Source organism: Mus caroli, unplaced genomic scaffold, assembly GCF_978045245.1.
Source record: "Mus caroli unplaced genomic scaffold, Mus_caroli_1 scaffold_11, whole genome shotgun sequence".
NCBI lineage: Eukaryota > Metazoa > Chordata > Mammalia > Rodentia > Muridae > Mus > Mus caroli.
In genome coordinates, this window is record NW_028227266.1 from 24,046,994 (window position 1) to 24,067,308 (window position 20,315).

General features: G+C 42.6%; 1 protein-coding gene across 1 annotated transcript in view; it reads right to left on the reverse strand.

Moving 5' to 3' along the window:
* The window catches only part of LOC110302323 (beta-galactosidase-1-like protein 2), a 33,268-nt gene extending 20,057 nt beyond the window's left edge, over nucleotides 1-13,211 (reverse strand). Inside the window, exons 1-6 of the mRNA XM_085828232.1 lie at nucleotides 13,120-13,211; nucleotides 12,393-12,590; nucleotides 6,797-6,865; nucleotides 5,796-5,891; nucleotides 4,862-4,970; nucleotides 2,165-2,257 (exon numbers count right to left, since the gene is read on the reverse strand). Of these exons, the coding sequence (XP_085684358.1) occupies nucleotides 2,165-2,257; nucleotides 4,862-4,970; nucleotides 5,796-5,891; nucleotides 6,797-6,865; nucleotides 12,393-12,590; nucleotides 13,120-13,211 (657 nt within the window). The remainder of the gene's footprint in view (nucleotides 1-2,164; nucleotides 2,258-4,861; nucleotides 4,971-5,795; nucleotides 5,892-6,796; nucleotides 6,866-12,392; nucleotides 12,591-13,119) is intronic.
* Nucleotides 13,212-20,315: the final 7,104 nt, after the last annotated feature.

The following is a 20,315-nucleotide window of genomic DNA, read 5'->3' on the forward strand; positions in this document are numbered from 1 at the left end:
CTTAGAATGCACCCTTGAGTCCTCTGTTGGTATCAGAAAATGAGTTTTCTATAAGACAACTGCAAAAACTAAGGGAGCAGAAAATCAGAAAAGTAAGAGTGTTCAGAATGTCCCTTGTCACTTTGTGCCACTGTACTCTGGTTCCCATGGGTTTGATAAGGATTCAGTGTCTCATCCCAGTCCAATGGGTCATGTGGCTTATCATAAGGTGACCATATAACACAGACAATCCAGAAGGCTTGAGAATAAAAAGTGGTTGCCATATCAGATCAGACAGAAACAGATTCTACTTCTGTAGACAATGGGCTGCTTTTATTCCCACTGACATTTCTAACACAACCACAGAACTAGACAAAATATTTCCTAAAGACTTATTTGGAGAACCTAGGTAGAGACCAAATTTAGCAAGCTGAAGTCCAAGCAAGTAGGAAGACTGGTATTCAATACTCTTTCCTTTCCTTTCCTTTCCTTTCCTTTCCTTTCCTTTCCTTTCCTTTCCTTTCCTTTCCTTTCCTTCCCTTTCCTATCCTTTAAGATGTATTTATTTTACTACACTGTATCTGTCTTCAGACACACACCAGAAGAGTGCATCAGATCCCATGACAGATGGTTGTGAACCACCGTGTGGTTGCTGGGAATTGAACTCAGGACCTCTGGAAGAGCAGTCGGTGCTCTTAACCACTGAGCCACCTCTTCAGCCCCAGTATTGTTTTCTACTGAGACAGTGGGTGATTCTGGGAAATGGGATGGTAAAAATATCCAGCAACTGGCATACTATTTCCAAGAGATAGCTGGGTGGGCAACAACACATGCTGACCAGCCTGGTCACTTGAATTCAATTCCTCAGATCTACATGGTAGAAGAAGAGATGTGACCCCCTGAGTTGTACTCTGACCACCACATATACACGGTGGAACAGATACCCTGGCATACAGACACACAAGTATAAATGTTAGTTTTTAAAATGTAAAACCTTTAATAATTTGTATTTTTATGAGTAAATGGCTCTGTTGGTTGAGTACTTATATATTATAAATGAAGACTTGAGTCAGTGCCTCAACAACACATAAAGTGTTACTCATCTATCATCCTATCACTTGGGAGGAGGAGGCAGAAGGATCAAACCTTCAAGGTCACTCTGAGAACAGGAGGCAAAGGGACAATGGAACAGGAAATGGGGCAAATAAAAAATATAAAACAATGTAATAGATCTAGTGCAAGTGTATCAGCAATGAGTGGGAACAAACCAAATTCTTATTTATAAAAACAAGTCCTTGGCCATGGTGATTGTAATGGTGAAGGTTAAACCATCAACCTGACAGGATTTAAAATCACTGATAGGCCTATGGAAGATTATCTCCACTACATTAACTGAAGTAGGAATTTCTATCCGAACTGTGAACAGGACAATTCCCTGGGTTAGGAATCCTGGGCTACATAAAATGCAGAACACAAGCTAAGCACTAACATGCAACATTTGTCTTCTGCTGCCTCCAGGGAGTAGATGGGATGTGAACCACTGTTTCAAGTCCCTACTGCATTGAATTCACCAACATGATGAACTGTATCTTGAATTTCAAGCCAAGAAAATAAGCCCTTCTCCCTTAAATTCCTATTGTCAGAATATTTTAGCACAGCAACAGAAAAAAGAAACTAAGAGAGTAGGTTTTTTTTAAGATAGGGTCTCTTATCATTCAGGCTAACTTCAAACTTGCTATATATATATAGCTGAGGGTGATCTTGAACTGTGGACCCCTCTAACTTCACCACTCCCAGCTCAACAACAGATCTGATTGTGTACATCCTATGCTACTTGTAAGTATCCTATATAGATGGAAATATCTGAAAGTAGAAGAAAGAAAGAACACATAGCAAATGTATTACCATGTGTTTTTCAAGTAAAGAAAATGTAAAAGTCCTTCCACCAAAAGAAAGCTGAGCTAGTCATAGAAAGTAGAGCTGGCCTAGGGTGCATTTCTGCCTTATATTAGAGCAAACTGATATTTCTAGGCCACTGTCTAGAACATAACCAAAACTCCATGATAAAAGTGGACCCTCTTAATCTTCATACCTCACAGTCGCAGGCATAAAGTACATTCAGGACACATTTGCTCCACAGCATAACATAGCACAAGGAGTGGGGCAGAGCTGAAGGGGCACTTACCGTTTTCACATATGCCATGTATTTCTTATCCATATAGTAGGAACCATATTCATTCTCAACTTGCATGGCAATGATGGGGCCTCCTTTCTTATACTGAGGGTCAAGGAGATGAGAACGTGAGAGTGAGATACTGGGCACACTCAGAATGAAGAGATGGCTCAGCCGTCTGCTCTTCCAGAGAACCCAAGCTCAATTCCCAGCACCCACATAGCAGCTCACAACTGTAACTCCATTTCCAAAAGATCTGGCACCTTCCCACAGACATGTAGGCAGAACACCAATGTACATGAAAATAAATAAATCTTTAAAAAAAAACGGTAGAGCCGGGCGTGGTGGCGCACGCCTTTAATCCCAGCACTCGGGAGGCAGAGGCAGGCGGATCTCTGAGTTCGAGGCCAGCCTGGTCTACAAAGTGAGTTCCAGGACAGCCAGGGCTACACAGAGAAACCCTGTCTCGAAAAAACCAAAAAAAAAATAAAAAAAATAAAAAAATAAAAAAAAAACGGTAACAAACAAACAAACAAAATAAAAAAGCACACTCAACCCAGAGTGAACCATGGTCCTGGCCATTACTCAATGTCAGTGGCTCTATGTGAGAATTCAAATGCTTCCAAAACAGTTCCTTTAAAAACACCCCTAATTAACTACCATTTCCTCATGATTTAGTGTGTTGATCATGAGGTCAAAAACTCCTGTAGTCACCCTTCCCACTGCTCAGAGCTTTGCACTTAGAGGCATTCCTGCCTTCAGCATCTCCCTCCTTCTCATTGCCATTTAAATGTCTTAAGGAGCTATGTTAAAATTAACTGGCTGGACCACCAGCCCCTCTAGTTATCACCTGCATAACCAAACTTATGGAACATTTCTTCAAACTTCCTTCAGGAACATGTGGAACAACCTCAGATGCCTGTCCTAGCATGAAGGGGTATATAGACTATAATGGCTCCAACTTCATGCCGATGATGTAGGTAGCAATGTGGGAGCATCAAGGATTGTCTAAACCTACGTCACAAGGATTTGCATGCCCAAATCTGACGACAGTGACTGCGGAAAGCTTTAGAGAGAATTGAAACAGGAAGATACAAAGCAAGCAGCAAGCATTTGATCCCTAAGTTATGTGGCAGGAGAGGATAAAGGACACAGACTATAGGTGTGTTTTAACTTTTTAAACTTAATGGCCCTAGCTAATAAACACTGGAAGACTTTCAAATCCAGCTTCTTCTCTTCGTTTCTTACCTCTCCAATGAAGAATACAGCAGAAGCAAAGAAAGATTCAGAAGCTATCAAGACCAGAGATGCTCTGAGGCAATGGGGCTAGAAGAATACACTGGGTTATGAGATGCTGAGGAGTGAACCCTGGGCTTGTGTGGTAGGCAAGCATTCTACCAACTGTACTACACTCCTAATCTGAGGTTCTGGTCCTGTACTGACCATAGAATTCCCACATGTTCACTGGTGTGTGTCGTTGGGTCTCATGGATTTTAATAGCTTCCCTGAGTAATTATAGTCTCTTCTCAAGAAGTTCAACCATATGAAGCATTCATCTAGCATTTGCATAGACATATGCAAATTTGGGCATTGCCTCCATTCAATATATGCAAATCTTAAAAACGATCACTGTGAGGATGAAAGTTTTGATTTCCTAGTGCAAAGCTTTGATACCTCATAGATGTCATTAAACATTTGTTTCTCTGTACTCATTTTCTATAGATGGTCATCATTCTAACATGCTGCTCTGTCCCAACTAAAGCCAACCTAAGTTAAAAATGTTGTTTGGGGAGATAAAGAGGTGGCTCAGTAGTTAAGAGTACTGACTGCTCTTCCTGAGGACCTGGGTTCAGTTCTAGAAACCCATGTTAGCTCACAACTATTTGCTACTCCAATTCTAGGGGACCTGACACCCTTTTCTGGTTCCTTGGTCACTAAGTGTGTGTGTGTGTGTGTGTGTGTGTGTGTGTGTGTGTGTGTGTGTGTGTGCAAAACATGAATATACATAAAATAAAAATAAATACTAAAAATATCAAACTGGGCCTGGTAAGATGGCTCTTCAGAGAAAAGAATTTACCACAAAGCCTGATAGATAGATAGATAGATAGATAGATAGATAGATAGATGTATTTTTAAAAATTCAAACTGTTTTGACAGAAAACATAAGCTTTCACACACACACAAAAAAAGCCATCATCAAAACCACTATAATTCTAATGACTCCATTTTAGGCTCCTGAACTGAGAGGCCATGACCTCTGCACAGGCTCCCCTAACGCATGTTTGTGGTACACTGGCCTATAGCTGCCTCCGAGAGCTTAGAGAATGATCTTTCATTCTAATTTCTGGTCATCTTGAGCAGAAGCTAAAAACAAGCAAATCAAAGAGAAGATACACAAAACATTCTTCCAAGTGTCTTGATAGTGGGAGGGAGGGCAGATTCGAGAGGAACTGTTGGTAGAAAAGACAAAAGGAGACTAATTGAATCCAAGATCTCAAAATGTAGCTGAGGCTGGATACTCTCACTTCTACAGCATTCACCATCATGACAAGTAATGCCTGGCACCAGAAGCTTTCGTAGACAAGAAACTGGAACTCCTGGGTGCTAATACACAGTAGCCAACATAGGTGCAGAAAGCCACAAGCACTATCCAGGAAATATATCTGTCAATCAATTCCCTTACCTGTAGAGATGAGGACTGGATTTTACCTGGAATTTTGCTATCTTGGGAATCAGATTGTCGAAATACAGATTCATTGCTTTAGTAAATCCCTTGTAAGTTGTCCGCAGCTTCATTTTTGGATCTTTGAGTAACCAGCTATGATTTAGAAAAGTGATTCAGACTCAGGATAGGAAACAGTGATAATAAACATTCCAAACGGAATCTACAACACAGCCCACATTTACACGCAGAACAGTGAGATGTGAGAGTGTGGTCCCTGATCCAAGAAGGAACAGTCTATGCCAATTAAAAATACCTCAGCACCTCAAGATGCGGTGGGGGAACTGGGAGAGTTTTTTAACTATGATCCAAGACCAAATTCAGCAAACTACAGCCTAAAAGCCAAGTTAGACTCTGCTTAACTAAATTGTTTGGTTGACACAATTGTACTCAATCATTCACATATTTTCACTGAGGTTTTCAGGTGAATTACAGAGTCTCAGAAAGCCTACAATATTTGTTATCTGGACTTTGTATCAGAATCTTGCTTTGTAGCACTACTAATCTAGTACTCATTATGTAGCCTAAGATAGCCCCAAATTTGTGACACTCCTCCTACCTCATCTCAGATTACTAGCTGGTGTTTTACAGGAAAGGGTTATGAAGCTCTAGTCTGCAGTGAGGTGGTTATAACGCTGTTTAGAAGTGCTTTTGTTTGTGTGCATGAGAGATGAAGAGACTGGCTCTACTGGAAAATACTCAGCTAGGAAAAGGAAAACCACGCTGACAGGTGGTCCTGCAAGAGCATGCATAAATTTTGAAAGTATTAACTAAGAGAAAACAGCCAGACTCAACCACCATCCCCATAATCCCCATCACCTGCCATCAATGAACAACATAGTGTAGACCTTTTTAAATGTGTCCAGAAATAAAGCCCTGTGGATGAGCTTCCCAGCCAGGGACCCTCAGACCACAACTCACCTGGGCAAGCCTCCAAGGTCTAAGTCACTGCCAATGTAGGGGCCCGGACACAGAATGACCCAGAGTCCCGTCTGTGAAGCCATGGTGATAAAAGCTCTGGAATGAAAGCCGTCACAGTGACATCACTCCCAAAGCATGGTACTGCTTGGCAGCTCTCAAGCTCTCTGTCTTCTGTTCTTTAGTTATTACCCTTTATGAGCTCAGTACCCAAAGGGACTGTGATTTGGAAGATAATGTAAAAGATTGAAGACAGAAACTACAAACCACAGCTCAGAATCTGCTATTATAACTGAGAGAGCAGGTTCTTCTTGCTGGACTCATACTGCCGAATGCCAGCTAAAACAAGGTCTAATCCATACTGTAAGAGCAGGCTTTGCAAGCCATAGACTGATGGCTCGAGGAGACTTCAAGCCAGGTAGAAACTGGCTGGCTTACTAAAACAGAATTAGAGGCTAGGGCTTAGTGGCTCACAACTTTAATTCCAGCACTCAGGAAGCAAAAGCAAGCAGACCAGCCTGATCCCCACATAGAGAATCCCAGGCCAGGTAGAGTTTATATGGTGAGACCCTGCTTTAAAACATTAGCAACACGTTTTAGTATGCAACTCCAAATGATAGAGACAAAATCAGCCATGATAAGATTATTAAGCATTATAGCAAGGATGAGAGCAAAAAAGTATTATTACAGTCTACTTAAGCAGATCGGTAGATTGAGGTGCCTACCGCCAGTCTTCATGACTTGAATCCAACCTTCAGATATGGACATACGCACACATATAGATGCTTGCAGACTCAAAAAATATATTAAAATGTGATGGAAAGTATTTACTATGGATTAAAATGCTTAAAGCTAAAAAAAAAAATAAAAATAAAAAATAACCAAGCAAAAAACAACAACAATAACCAAAAAAATAGAGCTATATACCCCATTCCATCATCCAACCCACCAGGAACTTGCCCATTTGAATCTCAGAGTCAAGAAATTAAAGTATAAACACCTACATGAGGTCCGTGTTTTCAGTGAAATAAAACTGGCCAACTGCCGGCTCGTGGAGGTTCCAAGGAATATGCCTATCATGGGAAAAGGAGAAAAGTAAGAGTCGCCCCCATCTATCCTGATTCCTGCATCCTTAACAGAGAAGCAAGCGTCTCTCCTGAGAGAAAGCTTCATGTTTCAACACTGAAGGCTCTACTGTGTGCATCTACATTCCCAACACTGAGGAGGCTGAAGCAGGAGGATCCTAAGTTTTAGGCCAGTTGGCTAGACAGCAAGACCTGTGTTGGAAAAAAAAAAAAAAAAAGAAGACATGGAAAAAAAAAAAAAGAAGACTAACAAACAAAAACAGTTGGATGTGGGGTACATGCCTGTAATACCATCACTTTTGAGGCTGAAGGAGAGAGTCACAAGTCTTCAGATTACCTAACCTGCATGGTGATAGTCTGTCAAAAAAAAATAATAATACAGGTCCTGGTGACACATGTCTTTAATTCCACCTAAAAGTGATGAAGCAGGAGGGTGGAAAGTTCAATGACTGATTCTGGTAGAGAGTTCAAGGATAGCTCTAGAAATTTAGCAAGACCCTGTCTCAAAGTAAAAAGGGAAAAGGACTATGTACATAGTTCAGTGGCGGGTGTGTGGGTGTGTGTGTGTGCACGCGCGCGTACATGCACTGGATACAATTAAGAAAAAGGAATGAGAAAGTTAGAACACACAGAAAAGTAGACACCTAGGATAAAAGACCAGTGAACTTTAAGGTATAATAAAAGGATTGGGTGTGGTGGCTCACACCTTTAGTCTCAGCACTTGAGAGGCAAAGGTGGATCTCTGAGTTTGAGGCCAGCCTGGTCAACAGAGCAAGTTCCAGGACAACCAGGGCTACACAGGGAGAACCTGGCTCAGAAAATAAAAGACACTTATACATATACATGCTGGTGTATTATTCCAACTAACACAAGAATGCGATTTTGGTACATACTACAACATGGATGAGCCTTGAAGCTTGGTGCTAAGTGAAAGAAAACAGACATGAAAGGACAGAGGTTGCCTGGTAACACTGATCTGAGCACCCTGAATAACCAAGTGTGTGGAGCAGAGAACAGATCACAGGTTGCCAGAAACTAGAAGAGAATGGAGAATCACGATGTAGCAGGAACACAGTATGAGAAGAGGAAAGTACTCGGGATATGAGTGAGGGAAGAGCTTGCTCAACTGTATGAACTTACTTAATTCACTGTCCTTTGGTAGTTTCGCAGAATGAACTGACATTCAGGAATGAACATGTGCCACTTTGTCGAGACCATTCCTAGATACACACTATAGAAATAGGACATAAGTCACTCATGGCCACACTATTGATAACAGCTCTGAACTGCAAATAACTAACAGCCAAATACTGTAGTGTGATTGTCCATGGGATTCCATGCAGTTTTGTCAACAAAATAACAGTACGTGCCATCTGGGTGGGTGTGTCTCCAAAACAATCTTTCAGTTTTGTTCTTGAGTTTTGCTTTGTTTTGTAACAGGGTCTTAATATGTAGCCTAGACTGGCCTCAAACTCGTAATCCTCCTGACTCAGCCTCCTAAATGTGGTGCTCACAGGTGTGCATCCCTGCTCTCAGCTTGCCTTTTTTGGGTTTTGGCTCTGCCTGCCTTTGAACTGGAACTTTTACCATCAGACATCTTGTTCTTAAGCCTCAAGACTCCAATGCAAGTTTGTTCCCTGCCGTCCAGAGTTTCCATCCTTCGAACTACATACAGCACGGGGCACTTCTCAACCCCATAGCTGCATGAGCAATTCATAATCACTCTTTCTGCCTGCTGATCCTGCTTTCCCAGAGAAACTTGACTATCACAGTGGATACAGAGAACCACAGCCTACCAGGAGCCATTGCTTAAGAATGCACCGGCTGCAGCTCGAACTGTTAAGATTCGGCGCAGATTATCTTGGTGGTTTAGAAACTCCGCAGTGGGGAAAGGGCGTGGGGTTCCCACATTTTCATGGCCTTTACCTCCTCCAGAAGCCTAGGTTCTCTCTGAGAAGAGGTGAAGAACATTCCCTTCTGCTTCCTATTGGGGAGGGAGACATTTACATCTGATGTGTACTCAGAGCATTCTGTTGTCAACAAAAGCTCAGGGAGACTGCTTCACCGAATCCTAGCCAGACTTTAAAAAAAAAAAAAAAAAATCCCACCTCCAGCCTACCCTCTGTAACAGGCTCCCAGACCTCCCTCAACACAACTGACTCCGCACTGAAAGAACCATTCAGGCTGTAAGCTCAGCACATAAGCACCACCTGCCGGAACTAAAACAAAGGCCTAACCCATCAAAGTCCATATAGTTCTGGGAAAGTCTCAAAATCTATTAACCTTGCTTTTTGGCTTCTGTAGTTCTGCTTCTGGCTAACTGTACTTATTAAGTGAAGTATGTCAACCCATAACATAGTATTTTGTACTTAAAAGCTTCCATTGCCTAAGGGGGTTTGCAGCCCTATTGGAGGGAGCAACCGTGTCAACTGGCCAGACGCCCCAGAGCTCCCGTGGACTGACCCACCAATCAAAGAATAAGCATGGAGGGACCCATGGCTCTGGCCGCATATGTGGCAGAAAATGGCCTTGTTGGACATCAGAGGGAGGAGAGGCCCTTAGGTCTGAGGGTGCTTGATACCCCAATGTAGGGCAATACAAGGGCAGGAAGGCAGGAGTGGGTGGGTGGGTGGGGGAGCACCCTCATAAAGGAAGCGGGAGGGGAGACGGGATAGAGGGTTACTGAAGGGAAGACCTGGAAAGGGGAAAACATTTGAAATGTAAATACAGAAAATATCCAATGGGAAAAAAAAAAGAAAAAAGAAAGAAAAATATGGGAACCCCCTCCCAAAAAAGCTTACATTGAGAAAGGCTCGGAAATTTATTTGGATCCTAATCACCCAGTGTTAGTTGCTGCCAGCTAATAAAGATTTCTGTTGGCTTCTACTCAAGTCTACACGGTCTCCTCTAGTGAATTCCTCAACAACACTCTCTACTTTCTTTCTTTTTTTTTTTTACTAGATATTTTCTTCATTTACATTTCAAATGGTATCTCCAAAGCTCCCTATACCCTCCCCCATCCTGCTCCCCAACCCACCCACTCCCGCTTCCTGGCCCTGGCATTCCTCTGTACTGGGGCATATGATCTTCACAAGATCAAGGGCCTCTCCTCCCATTGATGGACTACTAGGCCATCCTCTGATACAATGCAATTACAGACCCAGCTCTGGGGGTACTGGTTAGTTCATATTGTTGTTCCTCCTATAGGGTTGCAGGCCCCTTTAGCTCCTTGGGTACTTTCTCTAGCTCCTTCACTAGGGGCCTTGTGTTCCATCCAATGGATGACTGTTAGCATCTACTTCTGTATTTGCCAGGCACTGACATAACCTCACAAAAGAGAACTATATCAGGGTCCTGTCAGCAAAATCTTTCTGGCATATGCAATAGTGTCTGGGTTTGGTGGTTGTATATGGGATGGATCCCTGAGTGGGTCAGTTTCTGGATGGTCCTTCCTTCCGTCTCAGCTCTGAACTTTGTCTCTGTTAACTCCTTCCATGGGTATTTTGTTCCCCATTCTAAGAAGGAGCAAAGTATCCACACTTTGGTCTTCCTTATTCTTGAGTTTCATGTGTTTTGCAAATTGTATCTTGGATATTCTAAGTTTCTGGGCTAATATCCGCTTATCGGTGAGTGCATATCATGTGTGTTCTTTTGTGATTGGGTTACCTCACTCAGGATGATATCCTCCAGATCCATCCATTTGCCTAAGAATGGAACTCCACATAAAACCAGAGACACTGAAACTTATAGAGGAGAAAGTGGGGAAAAGCCTCGAAGATATGGGCTCAGCAGAAAAATTCCTGAACAGAACAGCAATGGCTTGTGCTATAAGGTGAGAATCGACAAATGGGACCTCATAAAATTGCAAAGCTTCTGTAAGACAAAAGACACTGTCAATAAGACAAAAAGGCCACCAACAGATTAGGAAAGGATCTTTACCAATCCTAAATCGGATAGCAGACTAATATCCAATATATACAAAGAACTCAAGAAGCTGTACTCCAGAAAATCAAATAACCCTATTAAAAATGGGGTACAGAACTAAACAAAGATTTCTCAACTGAGGAATACCAAATGGCTGAGAAGCACCTGAAAAAATGTTCAACATCCTTAATCATTAAGGAAATGCAAATCAAAACAACCCTGAGATTCAACCCTCACACCAGTCAGAATGGCTAAGATCAAAAATTCAGGCAGCAGCAGATGCTGGCGAGGATATGGAGAAAGAGGAACACTCCTCCATTGTTGGTGGGATTGCAAGCTGGTACAACTACTCTGGAAATCAGTCTGGTGGTTCCTCCCAAAATTAGACATAGTACTACTGGAAGATCCAGCAATCCCTCTCCTGGGCATATACCCAAAAGATGTTCCAACTTGTAATAAGGACACATGCTCCACTATGTTCATAGCAGCCTTATTTATAGTAGCCAGAAGCTGGAAAGAACCCAGATGTCCCTCAACAGAGGAATGGATACAGAAAATATGTTACATTTACACAATGGAGTACTACTCAGCAATTAAAAACAATGAATTCATGAAATTCTTAGGCACTCTCTACTTTCACATGGAGGACTGAATCATTGAAATCTATATCATGCTATCAATACTCAAGGCAAAATAAACAGAATGCACACTTTTTTTGGTTAGTTGTTATTTTGATGGTAGTTTTTTAGTTGTTTGATTGGCTATTTGGGGGATTATTTGCTTGTTCATTTGTGTTTTAAACAAATCTTATATAGCTTAGGCTAGCTTCATTTTTTTATGTACGCAGGGCTGGCCGTGAACAATGCTCCTGCCTCCACCTCCTAAATACTGAGATTACAGGCCTATGCTATAAACCTGATGCAATCACTAATCTTGGCTGTCAACTCGATTACATCTGGAATTAACTAAGATTCAAGCACCTGGCATGCCTATGAAGGAACATATTAAGTGCAGGATTTAGGTGGGACAACAGAAGACTCGCCCTAAATCTGGATCATTTGGGAACAAAAATTTCACTCTAAAATCTGGGTCACAGTTTCTGGTAGCATCCCACAAAAAAAAAAAAAAAAAAGACATGGAACAAGGAAGCTTTTGATTTGGGCCTGCTTGCCTTCAATCTCACCGGCAAGTTTATCTTGGCTCATGTTAGAGCCTACTTCCTCCAGGATTCCAATGTACAATGAAGACCAGTAGCTCTCCAGTACTTCCCTGGAACTCCATCACCAGATCAGGGCTGCTGAGACATCCAGTCTCATGGACTGGCCAATTCCAGATCTTTGGGGTTTTCTATCAGAAGACAGCCATTGTTGGACTACTCCAACCACAGTAAGCCCCTCTACTAAGTCCTATATATAAACATACGTGAATATATATGTCTGCTCCTTTAGGTAATCCTGACTAATAAGTTGGCTAACAAATATCTTTCTTAATAATAATAATAATAATATAAAAAGACTGTTCAAATGAAGTCTCAGCTAGGAATTCAGTTGAAAAACTTTTGAAACAAGAACCAGAAGAAGCAACCACTCACGTGGTAAGAGTATTGAAGCCACCGGCCTGCATCTTCCTCAAACTGAGTCTCCAGGAGTTCCTAGGTATCCGGAAGTAGTCTATAGTGCCAGAGATGATCCGGAATGGAAAACCTTCCAGGGTGAATTGTGAGTCCTTGACTTGCAGACCTACCTTGCGGTTTATCAGCTTCAAGGGGGTCAAGTGAGTTTGATTAAGCCTGCAAGGACAAGAGGGCATATGATTTCTATAGCACAGGATGAGTGAGTGTTCAGCAAGGCCCAGGAAAACTGAAGAGTTCAAGGTCAGCCTCAGATGCAAAGCCCACCCTGTTTCTAAAAAAAAAAAAAAAGAGAGAGAAGAAAGGAGAGGAAATGAGGGAAAGGAAAAGAAAGAAAGAGAACGAATCTAGGGACAGGGATCAATTTGTAAGATGCTTGCAGATTCCCAGAATCCAGATAAAGCCCAGACACATCAAATGCAATAATGCATGTATCTAATCCCAGTACCCTTAGAGGAAAATGGGAGCAGAGAAGAGAATCCAAGGAAGAACAAGAGAGACCCTGTCTCAAACAAGGTGGAAGTCAAAGGCTAACATCTGTAATTGTTCTCTGACCTCCACACATGCACCATGGCACATGCACACAAACATGCACATATACATGTGTGCACATGCACACACAGGAACTGTTTTGAGCCTTTCCTGGGAGGGCCCCAGGTAGACTGCTCCAAGTGGTCTGAAAACATACCTGGAAAACTCGTTATTTCTGAGCAGAGCCATCACACATAAGGCTGAAGACAGACACAGAATACATTCAGGTCTCCCCAGGAAGGCCCACATGCTAAATGGGACAGAACAGAGAGGTTAGAAATGGGGGTCTGGGGGGACAGGGGGAACAGCTAGGACTGAAATAGGCCTTCCCTGGAGAAGGGTGGGAAGGGAGAGGGTGGCCTGTTGGGAAGGCATAATTTGTTCCTAGGCTTTGCACCAGCTGGAATCATGACAGCATAGTGACACCATGGCTGCTGACTGGAGGAGGAATTGCTCCAGAGCTTGCTACAGAGCTGGGTTTTCAGGCATCATATACATTTTGGTGTGGCTCAGGATCCAGTCAAATGATGGTTTTAATACAGTGGAGCAGAGCCTCTGGGAAGCTTCCACACTCACTCAGCTGCTAGGGAATGGATCCTAATGATGTCCTGCTTAGCAGAGGGGGAAAGTCTTCACAGAGGGGATAAATTCTTTGTCTCCAACTCGTTTTTCATTTGTCTGCTACTGTTGGGAATCAACCCATCCATTGCCAGAATACATCTTAATGGCCTGTCGATGTCTTTCTGGTACTCATTCTGGGGCAAATGCATCAAAAACTAGGGAGTCCAGGGTGGACTGGACTTTTTTTTTTTCTTTTTTTTCTTTTTAGCCGAGCCTGAATGGTGCTCTTTCCAGCACCCATAGCAGCGAATGCCTGGGCTCTAATTAAAATACTTGATGTGCCACTTAAAAAAAAAGTTTAAACATAATTTAATTAAAATGAGCTTATTATAAACCTATTACTAAATCAAAGCAGAATGTTTCAAATCCAACTTCCTTTTATTCACACACACACACACAGAGAGAGAGAGAGAGTCTACTCCACCTGCAGTAATTACTCCTCTACATTCAGATCAACAACAACACCACCACTACCATAAGTATTTGTGAGCAAGTGCTAAGTTGTTACCATTAGTAAAACACCTACATCCATACAGAATTGAGAATGGGTAAATCACAGGAAGATTTTCTTTAAAAAAAAAATAACCAAAAATTAAACAAACAAACCAGCAAACGAACGAACAAAAAAGACTGTAAGGGAGTTTTGGCAGTACACAGGGCAGGGTCTGGTGTGGTAAGAAAGGACAGAGGACTCTCTGGCAAGGTTTCCAGGAGACACAAAGCAAAACTTCAAGAAACTCTGAAGGAGAGCCCCAAGCAGAGTCCTCACTCAGACTGAGCCAGTTTCACGGGAAACCAGCAGCAGAGGTATGCATCTAGCCTACAGAGACTAGGGACTGTAAAAGATCACAGAGCAGAGCAGCGTAGACAATGTCAAACTGGGCCTCGCACAGCCCAGAGGACACTCTTCTGGGATCAACTGGGCAGCTTATCAGGCTGAGCTAGGCTGTGAGCGTTAGTTGTTCTAGGGGCCACTGGCACCAAGCCGTGTTCCCAGAGCCTGGCCCTAAAACATCACCTTGTCCTGGTCAAGCCTGCATTGCCACCGTGACTCTGTTCATGCGAGTAACCAGAGTAACCACAAGCCAGCATATGGCCTCCTGTCCTGTACACAAGAAGTGCTTGGCACACAGGTCCTCGCTGGAAGATAGGCAGTACATCAAAGACCCCAAGGAGGAGACGCTGATGCCTTACTGGACTGGACTCTTCTCGAAGCTAGTCGCTGTCAGCTAGCAGCCACAACACTGCGAGCCTTTCCCAACCACTGCAGCCTGAAGCCTCGTGTTCCCGATGCCCTTCTCTCGGCCTGTGGGCACAGGACCTCGTGGGTGGAGCGAAGCTCTGTTTCAAATTCTGCCAACATTATTTGTACTTTGTCCAGTCACCAAAGGAAGTGAAACGCCTCTTTATTGCAGATTTATCTAGAAAAGAGCAGGGTAGCCTGTGGCCTCAATCCATCAGCAGGCTAGCTTCCCACAGAGGTGGGCAGCGCCCTCATGAATGACCTCTCCTGGATCAGACTGAAAGTTCCAGGCCACCTCCTCCTCAACTGTGGTTCTTACTAGACTTTTCTTTGATCTTTGCTACTAGACAGTTGAAAGTTTGACGTTGGATGAAGCAACAAGATTAATGAGTTTTCTCCCAAAATCGCCTTCCCCAACTGAAGACTTCTTGCACAGTTTTTTTTTTTTTAAAGATCTCTTTTCTAGGCTTGCTTTTCAGACCACTCTCTATTCTTGTGCTTTTCCTGAATGAAGTGTACCAGGATAAAACCTCCTTGGGAAACCCGCTCAACTAAAATACTTTTACCTAAGCTGTCATTTTCTTAATTTACAACAATGATTTTCTTTTTTTTATAGTGGTTTTGCAAGATAGGCTTTCTTTAGTGCTGGCTGTCCTGGAACTAACTCTGGCCTCAAACTCACAGAGATCCGCCTGCCCCTGCCTCTGAAGCTCTGGGGTTATGGGTCCCCACCGCCAGGCTATAGCCATGATTTTAATTCAACTATTTCCCCATAAGTTCTCTCCTACTTGCTTTCACCCATAACCTTTATGTTCTGTATGTCTGCTTTTACTGAGAATCTCACCTTTTTTCACCTAACTGAGGTGAGCAACTCCATGCTCTCACAGTCTGCAAACACGCGGACAAGGGATCTATTAACAGCAGGTCATCTGCCTCTGTTGCCTGATGTTACTCACAGTAATAGCTCCACTTCTGACAATCACCCTTTTAAATCGGGCACCTTCTTACATTTCATCATGGACTGTCCACTTCACCGGCATCAGACATCTCATAGCCAGCATCCTAAACACTAAGTAACACTTTCCCAATACAGTTGTGATTCTCCTCAGCTCTTCCAAACCTTGTTTTCAGCATCCTGTGAGTGTCCACTTTCCCTCATTTGCCTCCTTTACAGCACTCATTTTATAATATTAAATAACCCACATCACTTTTTGTTGTTCTTTTATTGTTGTCATTTCCTGATCTCTTAAATGTAGCCCTGGCTGGCCTCCAAGGCTGGCAGACACGTGCCAGAGTGCACAGCTTCATATCCTTCTTACATTAGAATGTTTGCAGACCTTGAGACAGAGGTCATAAGTCACATGATTATTCACATTGGCAAACTGATTGGCAGACACTATTAGAATTACAGACACCTTTACCTGAAAATACACTATAAACAAACCTCTAAGCCAGCCCTTGGGAGGCTAAGGCAGGAGATACATGCAAGTGAGAGACCAGGCTGAGCTACTTGGTGAGTTCAAGGACAGCCTGTGTTACAATGAGATCAAGTCTCAAGGGTACCAAAATAAGGAAATAATAAAAATATTGCTGGTAAGACAGGTTGATATGCATGGGAGGCCTCCCCTTCTCTGAGGAGAAAAGGAGGTAGCTTGGGGGAAGATGAGGGAAGAGGGAAGGACTGGGAGGAGAGGAAGGAGGGGAAGCTACAATCAGGATATAAGGCAAACAAATAAATTAATAAAAAACACATTACAGAAGAAAAGTTTACATAGCCAAAAATTATTGCTGAAACTTTAATAATTATTTAAAGCTGAAATGTGAGCTGTATTGAAGTAATCTACATATTTATTATTAGCCATTTGTATTATCTACTTCGTTTTTAAAAAGTCTTTTCAGTATTCCCATTTCCCACTTGAATTTCTCTCCCCTCTCCAGTTAGCCATTATAATGTCTGTACTGTTCCATTGACCTGTTGCTGCCTTATGGCCATCCTTAGTATATACACAGTAATATTGGCTGTGCTTCCTGTTATAGTTTAGCTATTTATTATGTTGGAAATTCTGCAGATGCCTAGTCCCCCTAAGGCCCGATATCTTCTAATATTTCTAGAGTTTTTCATTTGAGTCTTTGACCTGTAAAGAATGTATTTTAATACCAGTTAGCAATGTGGGTGAATCTTTTTTTGTATTTATCTACAAATGACTAGCAGACTACTCTAAAATTTAATTCCTATTTTGAAAAGAAGTGTTTATCATCTACTAATATACTAAATTGCCAACTCTATTTGTTTCTGAATTGTGTCATTCCATTGTTCTTTGTATGGTGGATCAGCTACATAATGAGAGACTCGTGCTGGCCAGACATGGTTTCAAACTCATATGTTCATTCATGTGCTATCAAAATAGCATTGCTTCTTGGTGCTCTTAGTAAAGTTTATGAAGAGCCTACTATGCTAAACAATCTTCTGTGATGCTGGCAATGCACAGTGTCCCCACCTTGTTGACAAAAATCTGCCTATGGAATTTCCATTCTAGGCAGTAAAAATGTAGCAGAGGACATTAAAATCGATACTGTGTTACCAGGTAATAGGCACTCTAGGGATACAAAACAGAAAGAGTGGGGAGAGGAGAGAGGGGAAGGAGAAAGGAATGATGTCAAAATAAGACAGCGTTTTCCACAGGGGGTCAAAAAAGTTCTCTCAAAAGAGGGCAAAGACCTGAGTCACTCTAATGTAGGACAGTCACCTCAGACAGGACTACAGGAACAAAGGCCAGAGGCAGGGACACTGTGATGACTTGGAGAAAGCCACAGAGGCATGAGGGGAACTTAGGAAACTGTGGGCCCACAGATCAGAGGAGGCTAAATCATGTAAAAGCTGGAGGATCAAAGGAAGGGCTTTAAGTTTTGCTCTGGGCTGGAACAGCATTGGAGCGTTTAGTCTCAAGAGTGACAAGATCAGAGTTGCATATTAACATAGTCTTAAATGCCAGGGGCCAAGTTAGAAGGAAACAAGATTTTCTGGCAATGAGATGCAAGTTCCTGATGGGTTGGACCAGTGTGGGAGAAGCCACAGAGGTAGAGCCACAATAGATTTACTAATTGTTTGGATGTGATTGTGAAGTTAAAGGGTGACCACAAGGTGTTTTTCCCCCTTGAAAGAAGTGGGAAAATAGAGTTGTCATTAGTTAAGTAGGAATGGCTGCAGGAACTTTGTTTTGTTTTGCTTTGTTTTGTTTTGTTTTGTTTTGTTTTGTCTTGTCTTGTTTTGTTTTATGTGAAGTTGAACGTGCCTATGAGACAAGAAGAGCTGTGTGCAATGGGGGTGGGGCTGAGACTTAAACTTGTAAATCATGAGCACCAAAGTGGTATTGATGAACGTAAAACCATATTCAAAGATTTTCTAGGGGTAAATGAAGGTGTAGAGGATCCACATTCCCAGGACTAAGAACTGGGATACTAAATTGATGATGATGATGATGATGAAGCAAGGACTGTGTGTGCTTGTGAGGCTGAGATAGGAGAATCACTAAAGCATGAGATTAATCCCCCCAAAGAAAAACCCCCAAAAACAGACAGACAGACAGACAGACAAACCAAAACAGTCATGGAAGCTGAGTATCAGGGACCCTAAAAAGAAAAATAATCAGTTGAGGATGGTGTCCTCAAAGCCACCTGAAGGAAAATGTTTAAGAACTGTGGAGTTTGCTCCATGGTAGAGTATGTAGACGGGCCTAGCACGAACTAGGTTCTGGAGTCCATTCCTGCTTGCAGGGGCAGGGAGGGGAGAGGGATATTCAGTTCTTTATTAACCGTGAGTCAGCTAAGACTGGAGCATTGAATTTAGCTACCTGGATACTTTAAAGGCAGTTTAATCACAGTGAAGGAAAAACCCTGAATTAAGTTCCAGAGAGAACAGGAATGGGAAAGGCGCGCGGGGGGGGGGGGGGGGGAGTAGGTCAATTAAGACTGTGCATCCTTTAGTGGGATGGAAAACTAGGCTGCACTTTCTGTAGCAACTGGTGCTATAGGAGTAAATGGCCTGTGGGGGCAGACTGGAGTGGGAACAGAGAGTGATAAGGAAAAAAAAGATGCAGCATTCCGTAACCAACGTAACCCATAACCAACGTAACCCGTAACCAATGGAGGCACACAGGCACCTTCTGGATCCGTGCTGACCAAAGATGAAAGTAACCTAGTAAGGATGAAAGATAATATTTGTTCTAGTTAGGATTGCAATCCAGGAAAAGAGATGCAAGCAACCACGCAAACAGTCAGTTTCACAAAGCAATAGCTACACAAGTTAGCTTCGGGTCACCGAGTCACAGATGAAGGCTGCAGCTCAGCACAGCTCTCTTGCCCAGAATAAGGGGAGGAGTTCTATGTAAACACTGCAAGAGTCCACCCCAAGCAAAGGCAAGCCAACAAAACAGAACACTTCTGCCCAAACACAAGGGAGTTGACAATAGCGCCTAGTAGTCAGGACTGGGACTGGCAAAAGTTAAACTGTCCCATAAACAGGTGGAAAGGAATTAGGTGCTGCCTCCATGTGGGGAAACAGATCCAATGATGGAGGAGTCTAAATTCTCAGTCTGAGATCTGGCTAATAATCTCCCAATCCGAGAACCAGAGGTGCCATTGAGACCTCTTCTCCTTGACCTCTGGGAAGAGCAGCCTGCTGTGAGTGACTCTTCAGTGCACTGCTGGACACTAGATTTCATAGGTGGCACATATGCCCGCAGAGGAGTGGGGTCTCACTCAGAGCCTGGCAGAAAGACACCATGAGGCTGAGCCCAGCCTGAAAGGTTTCGCTGTCTCTAAGGCCAGGAGTTTTCTGTATTTCAGAGATTGCCTACACAGCTGGTAAATCTGCTGGAAGATGGCCTCTTTTTCAGTGGCCTCCAAATGAACCTCTCTGAGCTTCTTTAATGTATTGGGTCAGAGGGAGCAGAAGTCTGGATCTATTTCTGTTGCTTTTGGCCATACACTTTGTTATGGTATTATAATCATGTTAAGGGAATTGGGACTGGAGAAACACTTCTATTTCCAAGGGGCAAGCATTATGGGCTACTGATAAAAAATACATTTATAATTCTCTTATCACATTTGGACATAGTAGAACAATGCTTTATATGTGCCTCCTCTCTCTCTCTCTCTCTCTCTCTCTCTCTCTCTCTCTCTCTCTGTGTGTGTGTGTGTGTGTGTGTGTGTGTGTGTGTGTGTGTGTGTGTGTGTATGCAGCAGGCAAGGATGATTTCAAAGCAAATAAATTTTAAGCAAGGGATTGCCAACTTAACAATGCAAATCTTTGTCATGAGCTCAGTTTTCTTTAACTTGTCTTTATTTAGCTTTACTGACCTTGTTTAATTCTGATACAAAGATGGTTCTAGCCACAGACAGTAGGTGGTATGATATTTGCTTTTTATTATAAGAGTTTGGAAGGGTGTATTGGTAGTTGGGTTCGTTTGCTGTTTTCAGGTTTATTGTTA